This window comes from Kryptolebias marmoratus, linkage group LG6, assembly GCF_001649575.2.
Source record: "Kryptolebias marmoratus isolate JLee-2015 linkage group LG6, ASM164957v2, whole genome shotgun sequence".
Classification (NCBI taxonomy): Eukaryota; Metazoa; Chordata; class Actinopteri; order Cyprinodontiformes; family Rivulidae; genus Kryptolebias; species Kryptolebias marmoratus.
In genome coordinates, this window is record NC_051435.1 from 1,803,678 (window position 1) to 1,819,662 (window position 15,985).

Here is a 15,985-nt window from a genome sequence, read left to right on the forward strand (position 1 = left end):
TATTAAAATCATTCAGCATCTTTACTTAATAAAACAAATCTAGCTGGATTGAACTGTAAGAGAAACAAAAAACTGAAAATCTGAGCTCAGATTCTGTGGAAGTCGATGTGTTTGGGTGTAAACTCTGCTGTTCGAGGGATTTAAGAAGACAAAAATATCTACATTTGGATGGGTAAACTGTAAAGGAAGTCTAACAAATGTGGGAATAAGAAGAGTTTGGAGCGTTGGGTGAATAGTAACAGTAATCTGATGTCCTGTCCATCTTTATGAAAGAGTTTCTGCAGAATGATCACCGGTGATATTTGAGAATTATTTGCCCAACAAGCCACGATATTTAGACACTTAAAGGCTTCAGACAAAGGCTGCGGTCTTTCCTGAAGTGGTTCTCTGAACACATAAATCAAAGGTTTGGAGTTTCATTCCCTGCCAGTCAAAGTGGAGGGCTTGTTTCCCCCAAAAGGAGGCAGAGCTTAACTCAGAGGCTCAGTACCTGGATGTGTTCCTGTTCCTTTATATAACAGGTTGAATTATGTGTTATCCTCCTAAAACTCTTGTCACAAAACTACAACCAAACAATATTTTTCTACAGTGTAAATAATAATAATATCCATAAGGATCCTTTGTTTAAACAGCATTATTCAGTTTAAAGGTAAACATCAACAACTCCTGATTTACTGGAGACTATTTCTAATATTTTGTCCATACAACCCTATAATGTAGAACCATAACGGGGTAATCCCAGCGTCGGGTGGTGTTCAGACACCCTGCTTTAATAAGAACAGAGTCGGTATCAGTTTCCTCAGGTCGTGCCAACCTGGATGTGTGCTGCTGAGAGCGGAGCGTGTTTTTGTGTATGGAGCGTCTGTTTCTCCTCACATCTCCCCTCCCGCCCCGAACAGAGGGGTCTTTATGGTTGTTTGTAGTAGAAGACGGCAGAAAGTTGGCCCTCGGACAAGACCAGCAGTCTGCAGGCGCTTACTGGAAACGGAGCGAGGGCCCAGGCAGACCCTGCCAGCTCCGTCTCTTATGGCCACAGAAAGCAGCTCCAGCCTCTCGTTTCATCAGCCTGGAAGGATTTGACACCCAGAACTGGTTTTTCCTTCAGATGTCAAACAAAAACTATGGACTTTCTGGAGGAAAAGTTAGCTGAAACCACGTTTCATTTCATCCACAAACATGTCGAGAAGCAAACCTGCAGCTGAACCCTCCAGAAATCCAAACCACACGTTAAACTTTTATTTGTTCTCGGTGAGCTGCTGAAGTGTTAACTTGTCTTCTATTTGAACTGAGTAATTCATTTATTGTTGGATTGAAATTTTACTGACGGACAAATTTAGGTGAAGAAAACTCAGACAAAGGGATATGTTGAGGTTAAGTTCTTTCTGGAGTAATCTTTTGGAGAAAATGGAAGCAGTCTTTTCACATTTTATTCATTTCCTCCTCAGAAAGGAGTCAGCTGGACCCACCTCAGCTGACTCCTTTCTACAAGGAGGAGCAGAGGAGTCAGAAACAGCAGAGATGGCTCGTGATTGTAAAAGTTACAGACCCCTGGTCGAAGAAAACACCATGTATCCTACGGCCCGACACTACGGGAACTTTGTCCTGATGATCTAGACCACAGGTGTCAAACTCTCCTGCATGGTTTAGACGTGTTCTTGCTCTAAAACACCTGATTTAAATGAACGACTTGTGGAGAACTTGATGATTTGGTGAGGAGGTGATTAAACCGTTTGAATCAGGTGTGTTGGAGCAGAAACACCTGAAACTTGGCCTGGAGTTTGACACCCCTGATCTGATGGTTTGGATCGTTCCTTCTCCAGATGAACCCTAGAGGGGCTTCAGTTCATGCGTGGAGACAGTTTGAATTTCAGCTTCTCTGAAAGTGTTCGTTGTACACGCTGCAGAAATGGCTGCTAAAGCAAGCAGAGGGTTCCACAGCAGATCCCAGCTCCTCAGGGCCGTCAGGAGGTACAACGCTCACTTTTCCGTGTTCCTGCAAGCAGTTCCGCCAATTACCTGCCAGAGACGGCACATTTACAGCCGAGGCCGATCTGACAGCCACAGGTGACTGATGGCAGCTCCTTCAGCTTTTCATGATCCGGTTGTGTCTGATCATGATGTGAGGACCCTGTAGTTTCTGCCCACCCAAACACACAGAGTATACTTAACACATCTTTGTAGCGTCGCAGTTGGAAGCATTCAGTCCTGGCTTGTTTGTAGCTTCAGGGCTTTAATAGAAAAAGGGATTATTATGTATTAGCTGTGAGGCTGGGGAAGGGAAGGGGTGTAAAGTAGACAGTCTGAAGGCTTGTCTTTGAACATACCAGCAAAGATCACTCAGTTTCTGTTTCATCCCGTTTGTCTGACTGTTCTCCTTCTCTCCGCAGACCTCCAGGGCTGACAGGAAGTCCAGTCATCTCAGATATTTCTCTGATCCGACTGTCCCCCCACGCAGCGGCCGGGACGGGCGAGTCGCCCTTCAGCCCCCCGCACCCGTACGTCAGCCCCCACATGGAGCACTACCTCCGCTCGGTGCACGGCAGCCCCACCCTGTCCATGATCTCAGCCGCCAGAGGACTGAGCCCAGCGGACGGTAAGAGCGCCACACCAACGCAGAGGCCACACGTTTAGAATAACACCTTCTTTTTCCCAGCATGCAACAGGCCGATCGCAGCTGGAAGTGGGAGAAAGAAAGGTTGGATAAAACCTTGGATTGTTATGTCCAAAAGGTTAAATGGAGGGGGAGGGGTTTCCAAAGCTATCTGACCATGTGGAAAGTTCTATTTCTAGGCGTTTACCAGGAATCTGTAAAAGTCCAAGATGATGTCACTTTCTGGGTGAAATCACCATATTTTAAAATGAGCAACACTCAGATAAGTAACTGACTCAACCAGGAAGAAAGACCACCGTAAACCCCACAGAGACACATTTTACCTTCCAGAGATGGATTTTTACCCCAGAATATTCAGCTTAAAGTGTGAGCTGTCTGAACTTTCCAAAGTTTCTGTAAATATTTGGCTTTTTTTTAAAAGATTTCACTTTTTCTACAGTTTAAACATCAAACTGAAGGTGTTTTCTTGTGTTTCTCCCACTGCCGGAGGAGTGATGGTTTTCTCTCACATCCACCCGAACTCTCATTGACTTCCATCGTGTCAGAGCTCAGAGTTTCTCAAACGAAGGCTCTTTTTAAACAAAAAAAACACAAAATGCCTTCTGCTCTTCACGGTTAGTTCAGAGTTTACTGATAAAAGTTATAGTTTTCACACAGCAAATGTTTGTTTGAGGCTGATTTTCTGTCTGGAAGTTTCTGATTCATGTTAGATCTGATAAAAGATGGATGGATGCTGGGATTTCAGACATTGTTTCCTGTCCAACCTAAATGTTTTCAGCGTTTCTGCTCCACGAGTCTTAAAGTACTCCGTATATTTAAGGAACAATTGTGCTGATTATCTCTGGAAATCCCCCTCACGTGTCTGCTGATAGGAACGGGTGCAAAGTAAAGATTTGGCTGCGAATGATTAATAAAATGCAGCAAACGTGAGGCAGCGTGGTGATGTCTGGCGTTCCTGCTCGGCTGCAGACACACGGAGGTCAGCCGGCTGGGAGAACACCTTTCATCACTGGATGACTTTGTTTGTGTTGAAACAACAGTTTGTAAAAGGCAGGAGCCAGTAAACCCCCAGAAACCTGCTGCTGTCAGTTAAAGCCGTCACACGTTTCTGAAACATGACGGAGGAGTTCTGACCCAAGCTTAGGGTCTCTGCAGCTCTGCAGCTCTGCGCGAGGAAACCTCTGATATGGACACCCTGGAGCCATGTGGTGAAGGTTGTTCCTGGAGGCTTTAGAGCTTATTTTATTTATTAAATGTTTATTTTTTGAGGCAGCGTTGCTCTGAGGCAAAGGGAGCACTAACGATGGTGTCTCACTGGAGATGGAGACTCAAACTTACAAGAAATCAGGCAGATTTTCCACTGCAGTCTGACTGTAACCTGAGTGTTTGTGTCCAATCAACCAGTGAAGCTCTCAGCGTTCACACAAAAAGCCGTCTCTTTAGTTTCTGTTTCTCGCTCACCTCGAGTCACAGTTTGACTTTGTTGGGACGTTTTTTTCGACATCTTTTCTGTTTTCTGCGACGAGCTGCGACTCTCGTCCACTGATTTGTCGATGTGAGCTCGTTCTCAGACATCCAGACAGCCGCCGCTGCATCCGGGGCCTCGGATTTCTGATGGATCCCAGTTTTCCTGTTCTATCTGTGTGCAGAGGGGAAAAGGAGGCTCTCCCAACCCCCACCTCCCTGGTGTTGCATATTAATACACCGTCACCCCTCCCTCCCCCCCGTCTGACAGGAAATGTGGGGGGACTTCAGGAAAGAGTTAATCCATCTCTCCCTCTTATAGTTTGTGACATTTTAAATGCAGCTTTACTGCCTACAGGTGTTAACACATTTTATGTCAATATTGCTGCTGCTCTCGTGGTGTTTAAGGTTTATTAGAAGTGTTTGTGTGTGAGCACCTGCACGCTGAATGACTTCATCCTGTCAAATATAATGTGCACGCTCTGCGAGAAAAGTGCAGGAATGTGGCGTTCCTCCCCCCCACCCCTGCTCCGTTTCTTTCTGTACTCCCTGGAGATTTTTCCCACAAGCCTCAAAGACATCAGACATCTTTTATCAAAAGCCTGACGCCCTGGGGCATGCAGGATCTCTAAATCTGCAGAGCGGGACACTCGTGTCCTCTGCCGAGTCCTTCCAACATCTCTGTTTTACTTTCACTCACATCCTGTCTGAGGACAGGACAACAACGTCCAAATCTGCTTTTTTAAAGTTCTTTTAAATCCAAATAACATTTAAATGCATAGAAGGAAAGCACACATCACATCATCGCAGGTGTTTTTTATTTGGGTTACACCCACCAAGTACCAAAAACCTTGACTTAATAACTGCTAGCTGCACAAAAAAACGCTTAAATATTAAAAATCCAGGAGCGGAAATGTGGATTTTCAGGGAGCCCTGTGAATCAGGCTTTGTTTCCTGATCGGTCCTGATGTAGCAACAGGTCACGTTCAGCTTAAATCTGATTTCTGGACAGATTTATGTTTCTGCTGAAACATCAAACATCTTTAATTTATTTATTTTCACAAGTTTTGCCTCTCTTGGGGTGTGTTCTTGTTAAAGCTGAGGACAAAGCAGAAGGTTGGCCAGGTTTCTGTCTGGTTGGTTGTGTCTCCAGTTTGTTTGGCAGGAATCAGTTCCTGAGCCTTGGATGTGAAGCTCAGCAGGATTCACCTTTTTTATTTGTTTGTGGAAGCAACAAGGCCTGACGCTCATCACTGGAACAGGATGAGTTATTCCTTATTCCTGCCGTCTTGCTGCACATTGCTCCTTTCCTTCTGTTTACCTGACATGTGTATGCTCATTGAATTGAATGCCTTTCTTGTCATTACACGCGTGCATAACGAGATTAGAGCAGTGCAAAATGCACATTAAAATAAATAGAAAGAATAAAAAGTAACAAGATAAAATTAGCTAAGATATGCCTATATATTTGCATATTATATATGCATGTGCATACCTACATATGTACAACAGTGAGGAAAACAATGAGAATCTCTTGTAAGTGTGAAGCTGAAGTTAGATGACAATATTGCACATTTTGTATATTAAGGAATATAGATTCTGCTGATATTGCATGTGATCATTAATAAAATAAAGCGACATTTGTCCTACAGATGTGTTTGTTTCACAGTAGGTAAGTTTCTCTCTGATTGTAAAACAAAAGTCAGTGCATGTGAGAGTTCAGTATGCACTGACATCTGTAGGACATGGGACTTTGGCAAACACAAAACGGCAACATTCACCTCAGTTATTTAAAGTTATCCCTGACACAGGTCGTGTTTGTTTAAAACCTTAGCACGCAGGACTGCAGGTGAGAATCTGTATTAAAATGCTGCAGTTGTACTTTATTTATCAGGATTTTTACTTGTAGATGAGATAATTGCATTAATTCCCTCTGAACTGCAGGAATAAAACATGTTTTCTCTCTGTTAGCTGTCTGTTTTGCGTTGTACAGCAGGAATCCTCACAGATTCTTCCTCTGTTTTCTGCTGCAGTGACCCACGAGCACTTAAAGGAGCGAGCCCTGTTTAGTTTCCCCCCTCCGCCCCCAGGAGCCAACCCCTCGGAGTATTATCACCTGATGGCCAGCGCCAGCCAGAGGAGCCCCTACGGAGACCTGCTGATGCAGAACGGTGCCGCGGCGGCCGCAGCAGCCGCCGCTGCCGCCGCTCATCTCCCAGATTACATCAGTCCTGTGGATGGTGAGGAGGACACGCCACACTCAGACATCTTTATCACCAAAAACACTTCTCTGAGTCTGTGCACAGCTTCAGATTTTAAATCTGATCAAATCTTTTATCGTGCAGCAGTTTTAGTTTCACTGGGAGGTTCAGGTCCTCAACGTGGTGAAAAATACTGAAGAACCTCAAGATTTCCTTCTTACAGGTTAAAACCCTGAGTTTAGGACTATTTTCATATCAAAAACTGTGCAGTTTATCATTTAATTATGTTTCAGGGCTATATTGAGGTTACTAATCCTGAAGCACTGAAGCAACATTAAGCTCTTGTTTTGGTCTCAATGTTTCATTTTGCAACTTTAGGTTAAATATATTTTAAAAAACCATCAAAGCATGCAGCTCAGTCAGACGTAGTGTGCTCTAACTTCAGATGGTGGTGAAATATGTAAAATATACCCAAAGATATGAAGTCCACTACAGAATATTCAGCTAAGACTGTGACGACGTCACACTAACTTCTTAGTTGTTTCAACTTTTGAACACTTCTGCAAAAAAAAAAACCTACTTATTTCTACAATCTTTCCACTTCTTCTACAGTTTATACACAAAATGTCAGCACTTACTTTATTCTGGCTGAGTTATTATGATAATAAGTCTTAAACTGCTTCTGGGCTTTAGAGAAAAAAGGTGATAGATGAGTTTTCTGTCTTACATGTTCAGAGTCAGTGTATGAAAGCAACAGGATCCTCTCTGCTGAGGATGTCAGGGAGAAGTTTAAACTTCACGTCCCATCCTCTGACACAGAATCTCCCCTGTCAGCCAAAAGGAGGCTCGTCCGTGTGTTTGCACAGCGGCTCACAGAGACCGGCCTGTTCTGTCCGCAGCTCCTTCACCCCTCAGAGTCCAGAACAGTCGGTCCCTCTCCCTCTCGATCCAGCCTGGCACTGATGGCAGCTTTCATCCTCCACCCAAACCTGCTTCAGTGTCAAACGCTGCAATGACACCGACCGTCTCAGATTGGATTACACGTCCATTAATCTTTTAAATTGCCTCCATCTCATGGTTAAACACGGCCGCAGTGAATAAGGAGTTTTCCCTCCCTAATCTCCACCTCCAACCGCCTCGGCGACCGCCGCTGGCTTGCCGTACCCACACTTGTTTGCTCATGTAGCTATAACCTTCGTCACCCCAACGTCCGCACTCGCTGCCACCATCCTGCCCCGAATGATGTGGTCGGGACCAGACCACTCTGCCGGTCCGAAGGCCCTTCCACACACAGAGAACATATTGACCCGGGCAGCTCGCTAATGGTGGTTGTGGGTCGAATCAAAGGACCCATTTACTGCCGGAGCGAGGCGGCAGCAGCGGTGAAGGTGGTAAATATGTGCTGCACGCATCCCTGACTGTTTGCTTTGGGTAAATGCACAGATAAATATCATATTAAAATCAATTTATGCATTAATATTCAGCAAACCCACCGCAAGAACTGGAAGCCCTCGGTGAACCCAGACCTGTCCCCTCCTGGACTCCAGTTTTCGGTCCAGACCGTGAAACACTAAGTGCTGCAGGGAGAAGAGAGCTGGTGGAAAAGTTTCAGACGTTTGCAGCTTTTTGACAGGACCTTTGGGTTGTTCTGGTCCAATAAATGACAGGATTTTTTACTTTGGTTTACCTGAAACACAGATTTACATCAACGAGAATTATCGTTTCATCTTTACTTTTTGTTTTATGAAATATCTACTATAAATTAAATATTTCTTTTCTTTTTTCAAAGTTTGTGAGTTAGTAGGAGCAGTCATGGGGAAAATGAGTCCAACCTCTTTCAGTTCAAAGAATTTATGTATCTGAAAATAACTAAAAGGATTTAAATCTAAACTCAAGTGAATTTAAAACAGTGTGTCATTATTTATTAAACAAAAACAAACTCAGACTCAGAGATCCTGTGGCTGCAAAACAAGCCCAAACCATCAGCCCTCCACCGCCGTGCTGACAGCTGCAGTGCATTCTGGGTAAACATCTGTCCTCTGCTCTGGTTCTGCTCCAGACGTCTTCTGGTTCCTTCAAGTCGAGCTGCCATGTTGTTTTTAGAGAGAAGAGGCTTTAACCTTTGACCTTTGACCTGCTGACTGAGGCCTGCAGAGTCTGAGCACTGCATGGTCTGACCTTCAGGGTGAATTTGCTGAGGAGGATTGAGGTGGTGGAGACAGCTGGTTCCTACGATCCAGGAAGTTGTCTGAAAACATCCCACCGCTGCCACCATATCGTTATGGCAAAAATAAAACAGAGACAAAGAGATTTTTATCAATTTATTACAAAAAAATAAAAGTGGAGCAGAAAATCCTAAGAATGAAAAAACTGAAAGAGGGTGAACTTTATTTTTCCCATGACTGCACATTAGACACTTAGATCCACATAAGTACTCGACCACACTTAGAAAAATAAAAACATGCATACCTGAATGAAGGAGAATAAATGGGCAGAGGTTGAGCTATGACTAGCATTAGCATTGATTAGTGCTAATAAAGCAACTTTCTGTTATTCAGCAATGGGAGGCATTCATGAGCCTGTTTGTATGTGAGGGGTGGGTGGGCAGAGGAGTATCAGAGGGTTTGTGGGGGGAAAGCTCCCACGACAAAAGCAGCGGCCAAAGTAAATGTCTGCCGACCTGCGAGGAGAAGGAGATGTTTGTGTTCGTGCAGCCGAGGGAGTGAAGGATCTGATGTGGCGGTCGGGCTGGGGGAGGGGGGCGGCGGTCCCCTCAGACTGCACACACAAACACTTAACTATGTGTTAGTTCATGAGCACGCTGGTGGAAGTGTGCGCATAAACACGGCGTTCGCTGCGAGCGTGTGAGCGTTTGGGACAGTTAGCTGAGGAAATAAACAGCTCCTCACTCTTCGCTGGGCGGCGAAGACGGGGGGGGGCACCGCTGGCAGAAAGTCCGCTGCAGGTCGGGTTCTGCTGCTGAACAACAGGTCGTGTTGCACCGTTTACCAGATTAGAAACAAGATTTTAAATTAATTTCACTCACCTAAGAGCCTGATGAAGATATTTAATCTCAGTATCAATCTGTGTTGTCTTTGTTTAAGTCCTGTAAATAAAAGCTTTCAAACAGTCTGTTCTGTTGAAGCTCAGAGTCGGTGTTAGGGTTAACCCTCAGCTACTACCACACCAAATATTAGCTCAGTGGCTCTAAAATTGACTGATTTTGAGTCATTTTTGTGTTTGCTGCAGAGTTTAAACAGAAAGTTCAGCTTTCCATGACTGAACTGAGCTTTTAGTGACTTCTACGGTTTTTACACAATCGCAGTTTAAGTTTGATCAGTTTTATATTTTATTTTACCAGGGAATGTTCAACTTGGAGCAGGGGTGTCAAACCCAGGGACACAAGGGTCCAAAATTTAAAATTTGGTCCTAACCAAGGGCCAATCACGATCAATATTTATTAAAAATTACATCAATTAATTGGTTTTAAATGTATTATATCAAATCATTCATATAGAAATATCAATGACCTTTTCCCAGTTACAGATTATACAGAATTTAGAGCAAACAGACTTTAATGAACACAGACAAATAGATCAAACTTCAAAAAGCTCATCATTAGCTGTCATTTCTTACGCCTCACTCAGCTTTTAAATGAAGATTTTAACATTAAAACAGACAAAAACCTGATCATACAGAAATTAAAACTATATATTGTTGGCTTTTAAGTCACTGTCAGAGAAAACTTCAGTTTTTTTAAACAAAATAAGAATCAGAGACTCGATCTGTCCCAGACTAGAGGGCCGGATGAAATGTTACAGAGGGCCGGATCTGGCCCGCGGGCCTTGAGTTTGACACGTGTGACTTACAAAACTCATTGCAAACATTTCTTATTTCTACACTTTATTCATCAAAACATATATTTTTGTCTTCTTTCACTCAGTGAGTCTGAATGCTTTAGGACTCAAATCCTCCCAGAGTTCAAAGGTCACGCACCCAAACTCCTGCTGGGTCTGATGGATGTTGGAGCTTCAGGCACCTCAAACATTTCTGCAGTTATTCTGTTAAACCTTCACATGCAAACACAGATCTGGATTTTCAGGAGACATTTTTGTGTTAATTTGTTGTTATATCTTTGTTTTTCAATGAACAGCTGCAGATTTATAATCACTGTCATCAGAAAATGTTTGCACAGCAGTTATTTGACACTCGAGCACAAACCTCAAATTAAAGTGTTTTCAATTTCCACCGAGCAAGTTTCTCTCAAAGCTGCAGAAGCAAACACTTGAAATAATCACACACACACACACACACACACACACTTCTCACTGCGGTCCTTTTCAAATATTTTTTTCTTCTCTGCTGTATCAGTGTGTTCTGGAGCGCTTGTAATTACGCCTCTCTATATAAATCTAGATCCCACAATTACAGCCAGCCGATGATTCAGTCCCACAGAGCGACAGCACACACACACACACACACACACACACACAGGGCTGCGTCGCCACGGCGCGAGCAACATCTGGTTTCTCGCTCCCTGCCGGAACCTCCACCTTTAAAACGTTTCTTCCACCCGTCGGATCCTCCGGGGATGAAGGGAACCAGCTCATCTACGCCTGAAACAGGACGACGTATGGATGGCGAGGACGGCGTAAAGATGGAGGAGGGGGGCGGCGTGCGGGCACCGTGCCCAGAGGGGGAGGCAGGCGCCGGGTTGAGAGGCCTGTTTCCTGCTTTATAAAGAGCTGTATTAATACACACACCTCCCATTAAACCTGTTGGCAGACTCCAAGCCAAACCTTATTGTAAAAATAAATGACTAATGCTGGAAGACGTTCATGAAGTCCCCCTCCTCCCTCCTCCGCTCCGTTTCCGATGACTTATTTGTTTATTTATTAACCCTAAAGAGACATTAGTTGTTTTGCCAAGCCTTTGATACGCTCCGTATTCAGACCCCCAGCTACTGCCGGCTGCCATCGGAGGGAGCGGCGGGCGTTTAACTGAGCGCATGTGTCCGTGCTTTACGACTCGCCACCTCCGAACGTCAGACGCTGCTTTATGGCTGCAGGTCTGCTGCTGCCTGAATCAGTTTAACTGGAGGGGCTTTGGTAACCTGCTGACATCAGTGTGTGTGTGTGTGTGTGCTGATGGGCCCATTAGGGGTTTCCTGCCTCTCACGCCTCTGATGATGTCTGGTTGTTATAATATCAGCTGCAGCCCAGTGACGTACTGGGTTTATTTGAGCCGCCATGTTGTTTTTAAAGAGAAGAGGCTTTAACCTTTGACCTTTAACCTGCTGACTGAGGCCTGTAGAGTCTGAGCACTGCACGGTCTGACCTTCAGGGTGAAGATCAGCAGCTGTCCTTAATGTTTCCTCTTCTCTCTGTAGAAGGATGGACTCTAAATGACCTTTGACCCTTCTCAGACTGACATGCAGCAGCAGCTGCTTCTCTGAGGTCATTGCTGATGTCTTTCCGCCCTGGCGTTGTGCTAACACACCTGTAGAGGACTTTCTTTTCCCATGACTGCAGTTGTTGGGAACAAACTCTCCCCGATCATCAGCTTCAGATCTTTTTACAGGAATAAGAGACGCTTTAACACTCGGCCATGAACCCTACCTTGCTCTGTTTTTTTAATGGTATTCTGAAATCAATTTGTTTAAATTGCCTCCATTTAACTTGCCGAAGTAGCGAGAGAGATTGCTATCGCGGTAATTACGGAGAATGATTGGGGCGGCTTCATTATGCATAAGAGGATCCGAATGTTAAACGGGGAGCTGTGTGAGCGAGATGAGGGAGATACAGCTTAGCATGGCTGTGACCTCCAAGTCCAGCGAGGAACCACATGTTCCAGCCCAGCCTGCGTTACGTTCCTGTCTCCTGTCTTTGTCCAGTGTCCCGCTTCTCCAGTCCCAGGCTGACGCCCCGGCTGAGCAGGAAGAGGGCCTTGTCCATCTCGCCGCTGTCGGACGCCAGCATCGACCTGCAGACCATGATCCGCACGTCGCCCAACTCCCTGGTGGCTTACATCAACAACTCCCGCTCCAGCTCGGCCGCCAGCAGCTCCTACGGACACCTGTCGGTCGGAGGGATCAGGTGTGGAGACCGACAACACAGAGACACAACTGTGCAAAAGTCCTCATCCAGTCCTCATCCAGTCCTCGGCGTTAGCTGCTTTTCACTCACTTACAGTCTTTGTTCCTGAGGTTTTTGTTTGTTGAGGCATTTAACTCTGACCTAAGACTCATTTAGACACAAAAAGGCTCCTAAATTCAAGACATGAAGTCTTTAACCCTGAAAAGCTCCTTTAAAATCCTAAAACATGTCCCGAATGACAAAAACTGTCAGCTTCCCAGAAGCTGGTGTATTATTATTATATATTAATACCTTTTCTTCTTTTAACGAGTCAGTCTTTTTAAACTACTTCACCTTTATGTCAAAGTTAATTTAAAGTTAAAATTAGATCTTTAGGCCACAAAGTCATGAATTGTTCCCAGTTGTTTTAGTTAAATCTTTGAAAAATACAACAAAATAAACACAGTTTGACAGAAAAAGGATTTTAGCTCCAAGCAGCTGAAGGATGGGGAGTCTCACAGGTCCTGGTTCTGGTCTTTGCTGGATTTGTTCCTCCTTTTTCTAAAAACAGGGCTTGTTTATCTGCTGGAGAGGTGGTTTTTAGATCTGATTCTTTCCTTTTTTTATATATTTTTAACAGAACAGACAGAAACTCACACTGAAATCTGCCAAGCCTTTGACCTAAAGGACTGAAAATGTTGGTTTTTCATTAAAATCTGGGCTTCTTGGAAGAAAACTTAATTTTTTCTTCTGTAAAGAATGAATAAAAGCATATTTCTTAAAGAATAGTCTTCTCTGAAGTTTTGTCCTCTGGTGTTTCATATATATTAGCACCAACAGCCTCAGGCCTGTTGAATGCATATCACCCGCCGGCCCCTCAGACTGTGTGTTAGGGATGACTCTCAGCTGCTACCACACCAGTCTTTAGCTCAGTATCTGTAAAACAGTCTGCATTACTAAGCTGATTAGCTGTGGCGGCCATTTTAAATCCAGTTATAGATGGCCATCCAGTGGTTACTTCCTGACAGTTTCATGAGATATTTTGCTAACAGCCGGTTTCTCCATGTTTCTCCTTTCAGCCCCACGTTCAGCTTCCCCCACCCCATCAACCCGGTGGCCTATCAGCAGCTGCTGTCGCAGCAGAGAGGCCTGAACGCCTTCGGCCACACGCCTCCCCTGATTCAGCCGCCGCCGTCCTCCTTCTCTGCCCGCCAGCACCCGCTGAGCGCTTCGCCCATGGCCGCACACAACAACGCCGAGACAAACCACGTGAGAACGTTTACACCTGATGCTGCTCTTACTGCCTTTGTTTACTTTGTTTGCTGTTCCTTTAAAGACAGGAACAACTTCTAATCATCAGTTTAAAGTTTTAGTCAAGGAATAAAAAAGTAGTCAACAAGAACAACTGTAAAATGAAGTTTATATAAAATGTTTGTGTTCTGCAAAACTTTAATTTAAATGGATTCAACAAGAGCTAAACTAATGATTATTTACTTTTATGCAAGAAGAGTTAAATACTGATAATCCAACAGACACAACTTCTCCTGACGATGAGGAGGAGGAGTTTCAGGTGTTATTTAGTTTAAATGTTAAACGTCTTGGCTTCATTCTGTCTCTGTCTGTAGCTGAATCTGCAGCTCCGTCTCTTTAACTCGTTACATCACTTCCTCTGACGCACGCCAACAGCGGCACGAAGATTCCCGCCTTTTTCAATTTTATTTGACTTCTTCTCTGGAATATTCGAGCTCTCCCTGAAGGCGCCCCCACGTTTGTGCAGCTTGATCAGAACCACATTCCACCTCTTTTTACTTCGCAGCCAGTCGAATTAATGGCTGAGGCCGGGAGATGTTGCCGAACGGCGTCTGGGTGGGATTAGAGGATTGTTGGACCCTCTCCAACACGTTTATATCTTTAACAGCAGATCAAAGCCTGGAGCTGGGGTAATAACTCCGCTCCTTTCATATTTTCTCGCGGTTTCTGGCGATCATAAAGAAGTCTAAACTGTTTAGTCTTGGCGGCAGGTCGTGGTCTGACGTCTCCCTGCAGCGAACCATCGAGAACTAAAGGGGTGAAGATACCCGAGGTTTAGATCTGTTAAAATCTGATGTTTTAATCGTTTGAGTGGAGGATGAAGACCTGCTGTACCTTCTGTTTTATGTTCAGAATGCAAGCGGAGACCCGGCTGTCAGCAGCACCGTCAATCCGTTAAATACCAAAAAGTCAAAGGTCAAGACTGAAGCAGAGGGTCCGCTGCCCATCTCTCCATCCTCTCAGGTAAAAAAGAAGACTTGGATCAGAAACCTATCAGTGTTTCCTTTTATTGAATGAATAAATGACCTTCAGAGAACATGTAGCTCCATCTGGAATTCAAGGCACTAATTTCGCTCTAATTGACTTCAGATAAAGCAGCTTTAATCAGCGACATCAAGCAGCAACTTTTACCTGAAGAAGAAAAGATAAATCTGATGCAGATGGAGTTTTTTTTAACACATTGACTTCCAGTCGAGATTCTTAACAACTCTGCAGGTTAATGGATCTGTTTGTTGGTTCAGGACCACGGCGGGGGGATCCTGGACCTGAGTGAGGATCTGGATAAAGACGAGTGCAAACAGGAGCCGGAGGCCGTCTATGAAACCAACTGTCACTGGGAGGGCTGCTCCAAGGAGTACGAGACCCAGGACCAGCTGGTCCACGTGAGTACTGAACCAAGGGCCAAGATGGCTGCTGGACCAACCGCTGCTCTGAACCCGGTCCTGTTGGAGCTCTAAACCCGGTCCTGTTGGAGCTCTAAACCCGGTCCTGTTGGAGCTCTAAACCCAGGTTAGAACATTTTAGTCTTAGTTAAAACTTGAACAAATGCAGCAGAGTTTAAGATTTAAAGTCTAACAGGAAAACGTTTTAACCTGCCCCTTCAAAATAAAGCTTCAAACTGAGAGTCTGTCGTAGTTTAGGTCGTTATAAAAGCTCCTCCTGAAAGAAAGCTGATGTCTTCAGTCACACCTTCAGTCCTGGGCAGCGGTGGATTAGAAGACTTCCTGTTGCTGCTGTCATGGCGGTTCCCTTCTAACGTGTAAGAAGTGAAAACGCTGATGTTAGTCATTAAAGCTGTGCTGACTGAGTCCGGTCACAGACTCCTCCAGTGATGGATCCTTTCCTGTTCGCTTGACACGTGCAAAATCCTAATGAGCCTTCCGGCTTTTGCCAAATTCAGTCTCGACCCTCGCAGCTGTGCCACCCCACCCCACCAAGCTCTCAGCTCCGTGACCCCTGACCCATGACCTCTTACTCCCAGCAACACCCCCAACCCCTGAAGCCCGGAGGACCGGCCATAAATCCATCGTCAGGCCAGCAGCTCTGAAGCTGTTTTAGGCCAACTTCTGTTCTTGCTTTCCACAATAAGACTGGATGTCAGTCATCTCCCAGCAGGCGTAGAAAGGAAACGTGTCGGGTTCAAATATCTGGAGCCCAACGGGAGGAGGGCGGCAGGACGCCTTTAACAGAACCTCAGTGAATAGTTGGATCTCTGTAAGGATGGACGATAGAAAGAAAAAACATGCATGCACCTGTGGGTTTTCTTCTGGTTTCTGCTCGACCAAAGTAAACCTGCTTTAAGATCTCCCCCCCCCCCCCCCCCC

The 15,985-nt window shown here is 44.9% G+C and overlaps 1 protein-coding gene across 2 annotated transcripts in view; it reads left to right on the plus strand.

Annotated features, from left to right (window-relative positions):
- Nucleotides 1–15,985, plus strand: part of gli2a (GLI family zinc finger 2a) — a 79,388-nt gene that overhangs the window by 50,473 nt on the left and 12,930 nt on the right. For both annotated transcript variants that reach the window (XM_037975930.1, XM_017439346.3), the window contains 6 exons: nt 2,388–2,593; nt 6,109–6,315; nt 12,170–12,371; nt 13,430–13,619; nt 14,514–14,624; nt 14,903–15,043. In XM_037975930.1, coding sequence (XP_037831858.1) covers nt 2,388–2,593; nt 6,109–6,315; nt 12,170–12,371; nt 13,430–13,619; nt 14,514–14,624; nt 14,903–15,043 — 1,057 coding nt within the window. The remainder of the gene's footprint in view (nt 1–2,387; nt 2,594–6,108; nt 6,316–12,169; nt 12,372–13,429; nt 13,620–14,513; nt 14,625–14,902; nt 15,044–15,985) is intronic.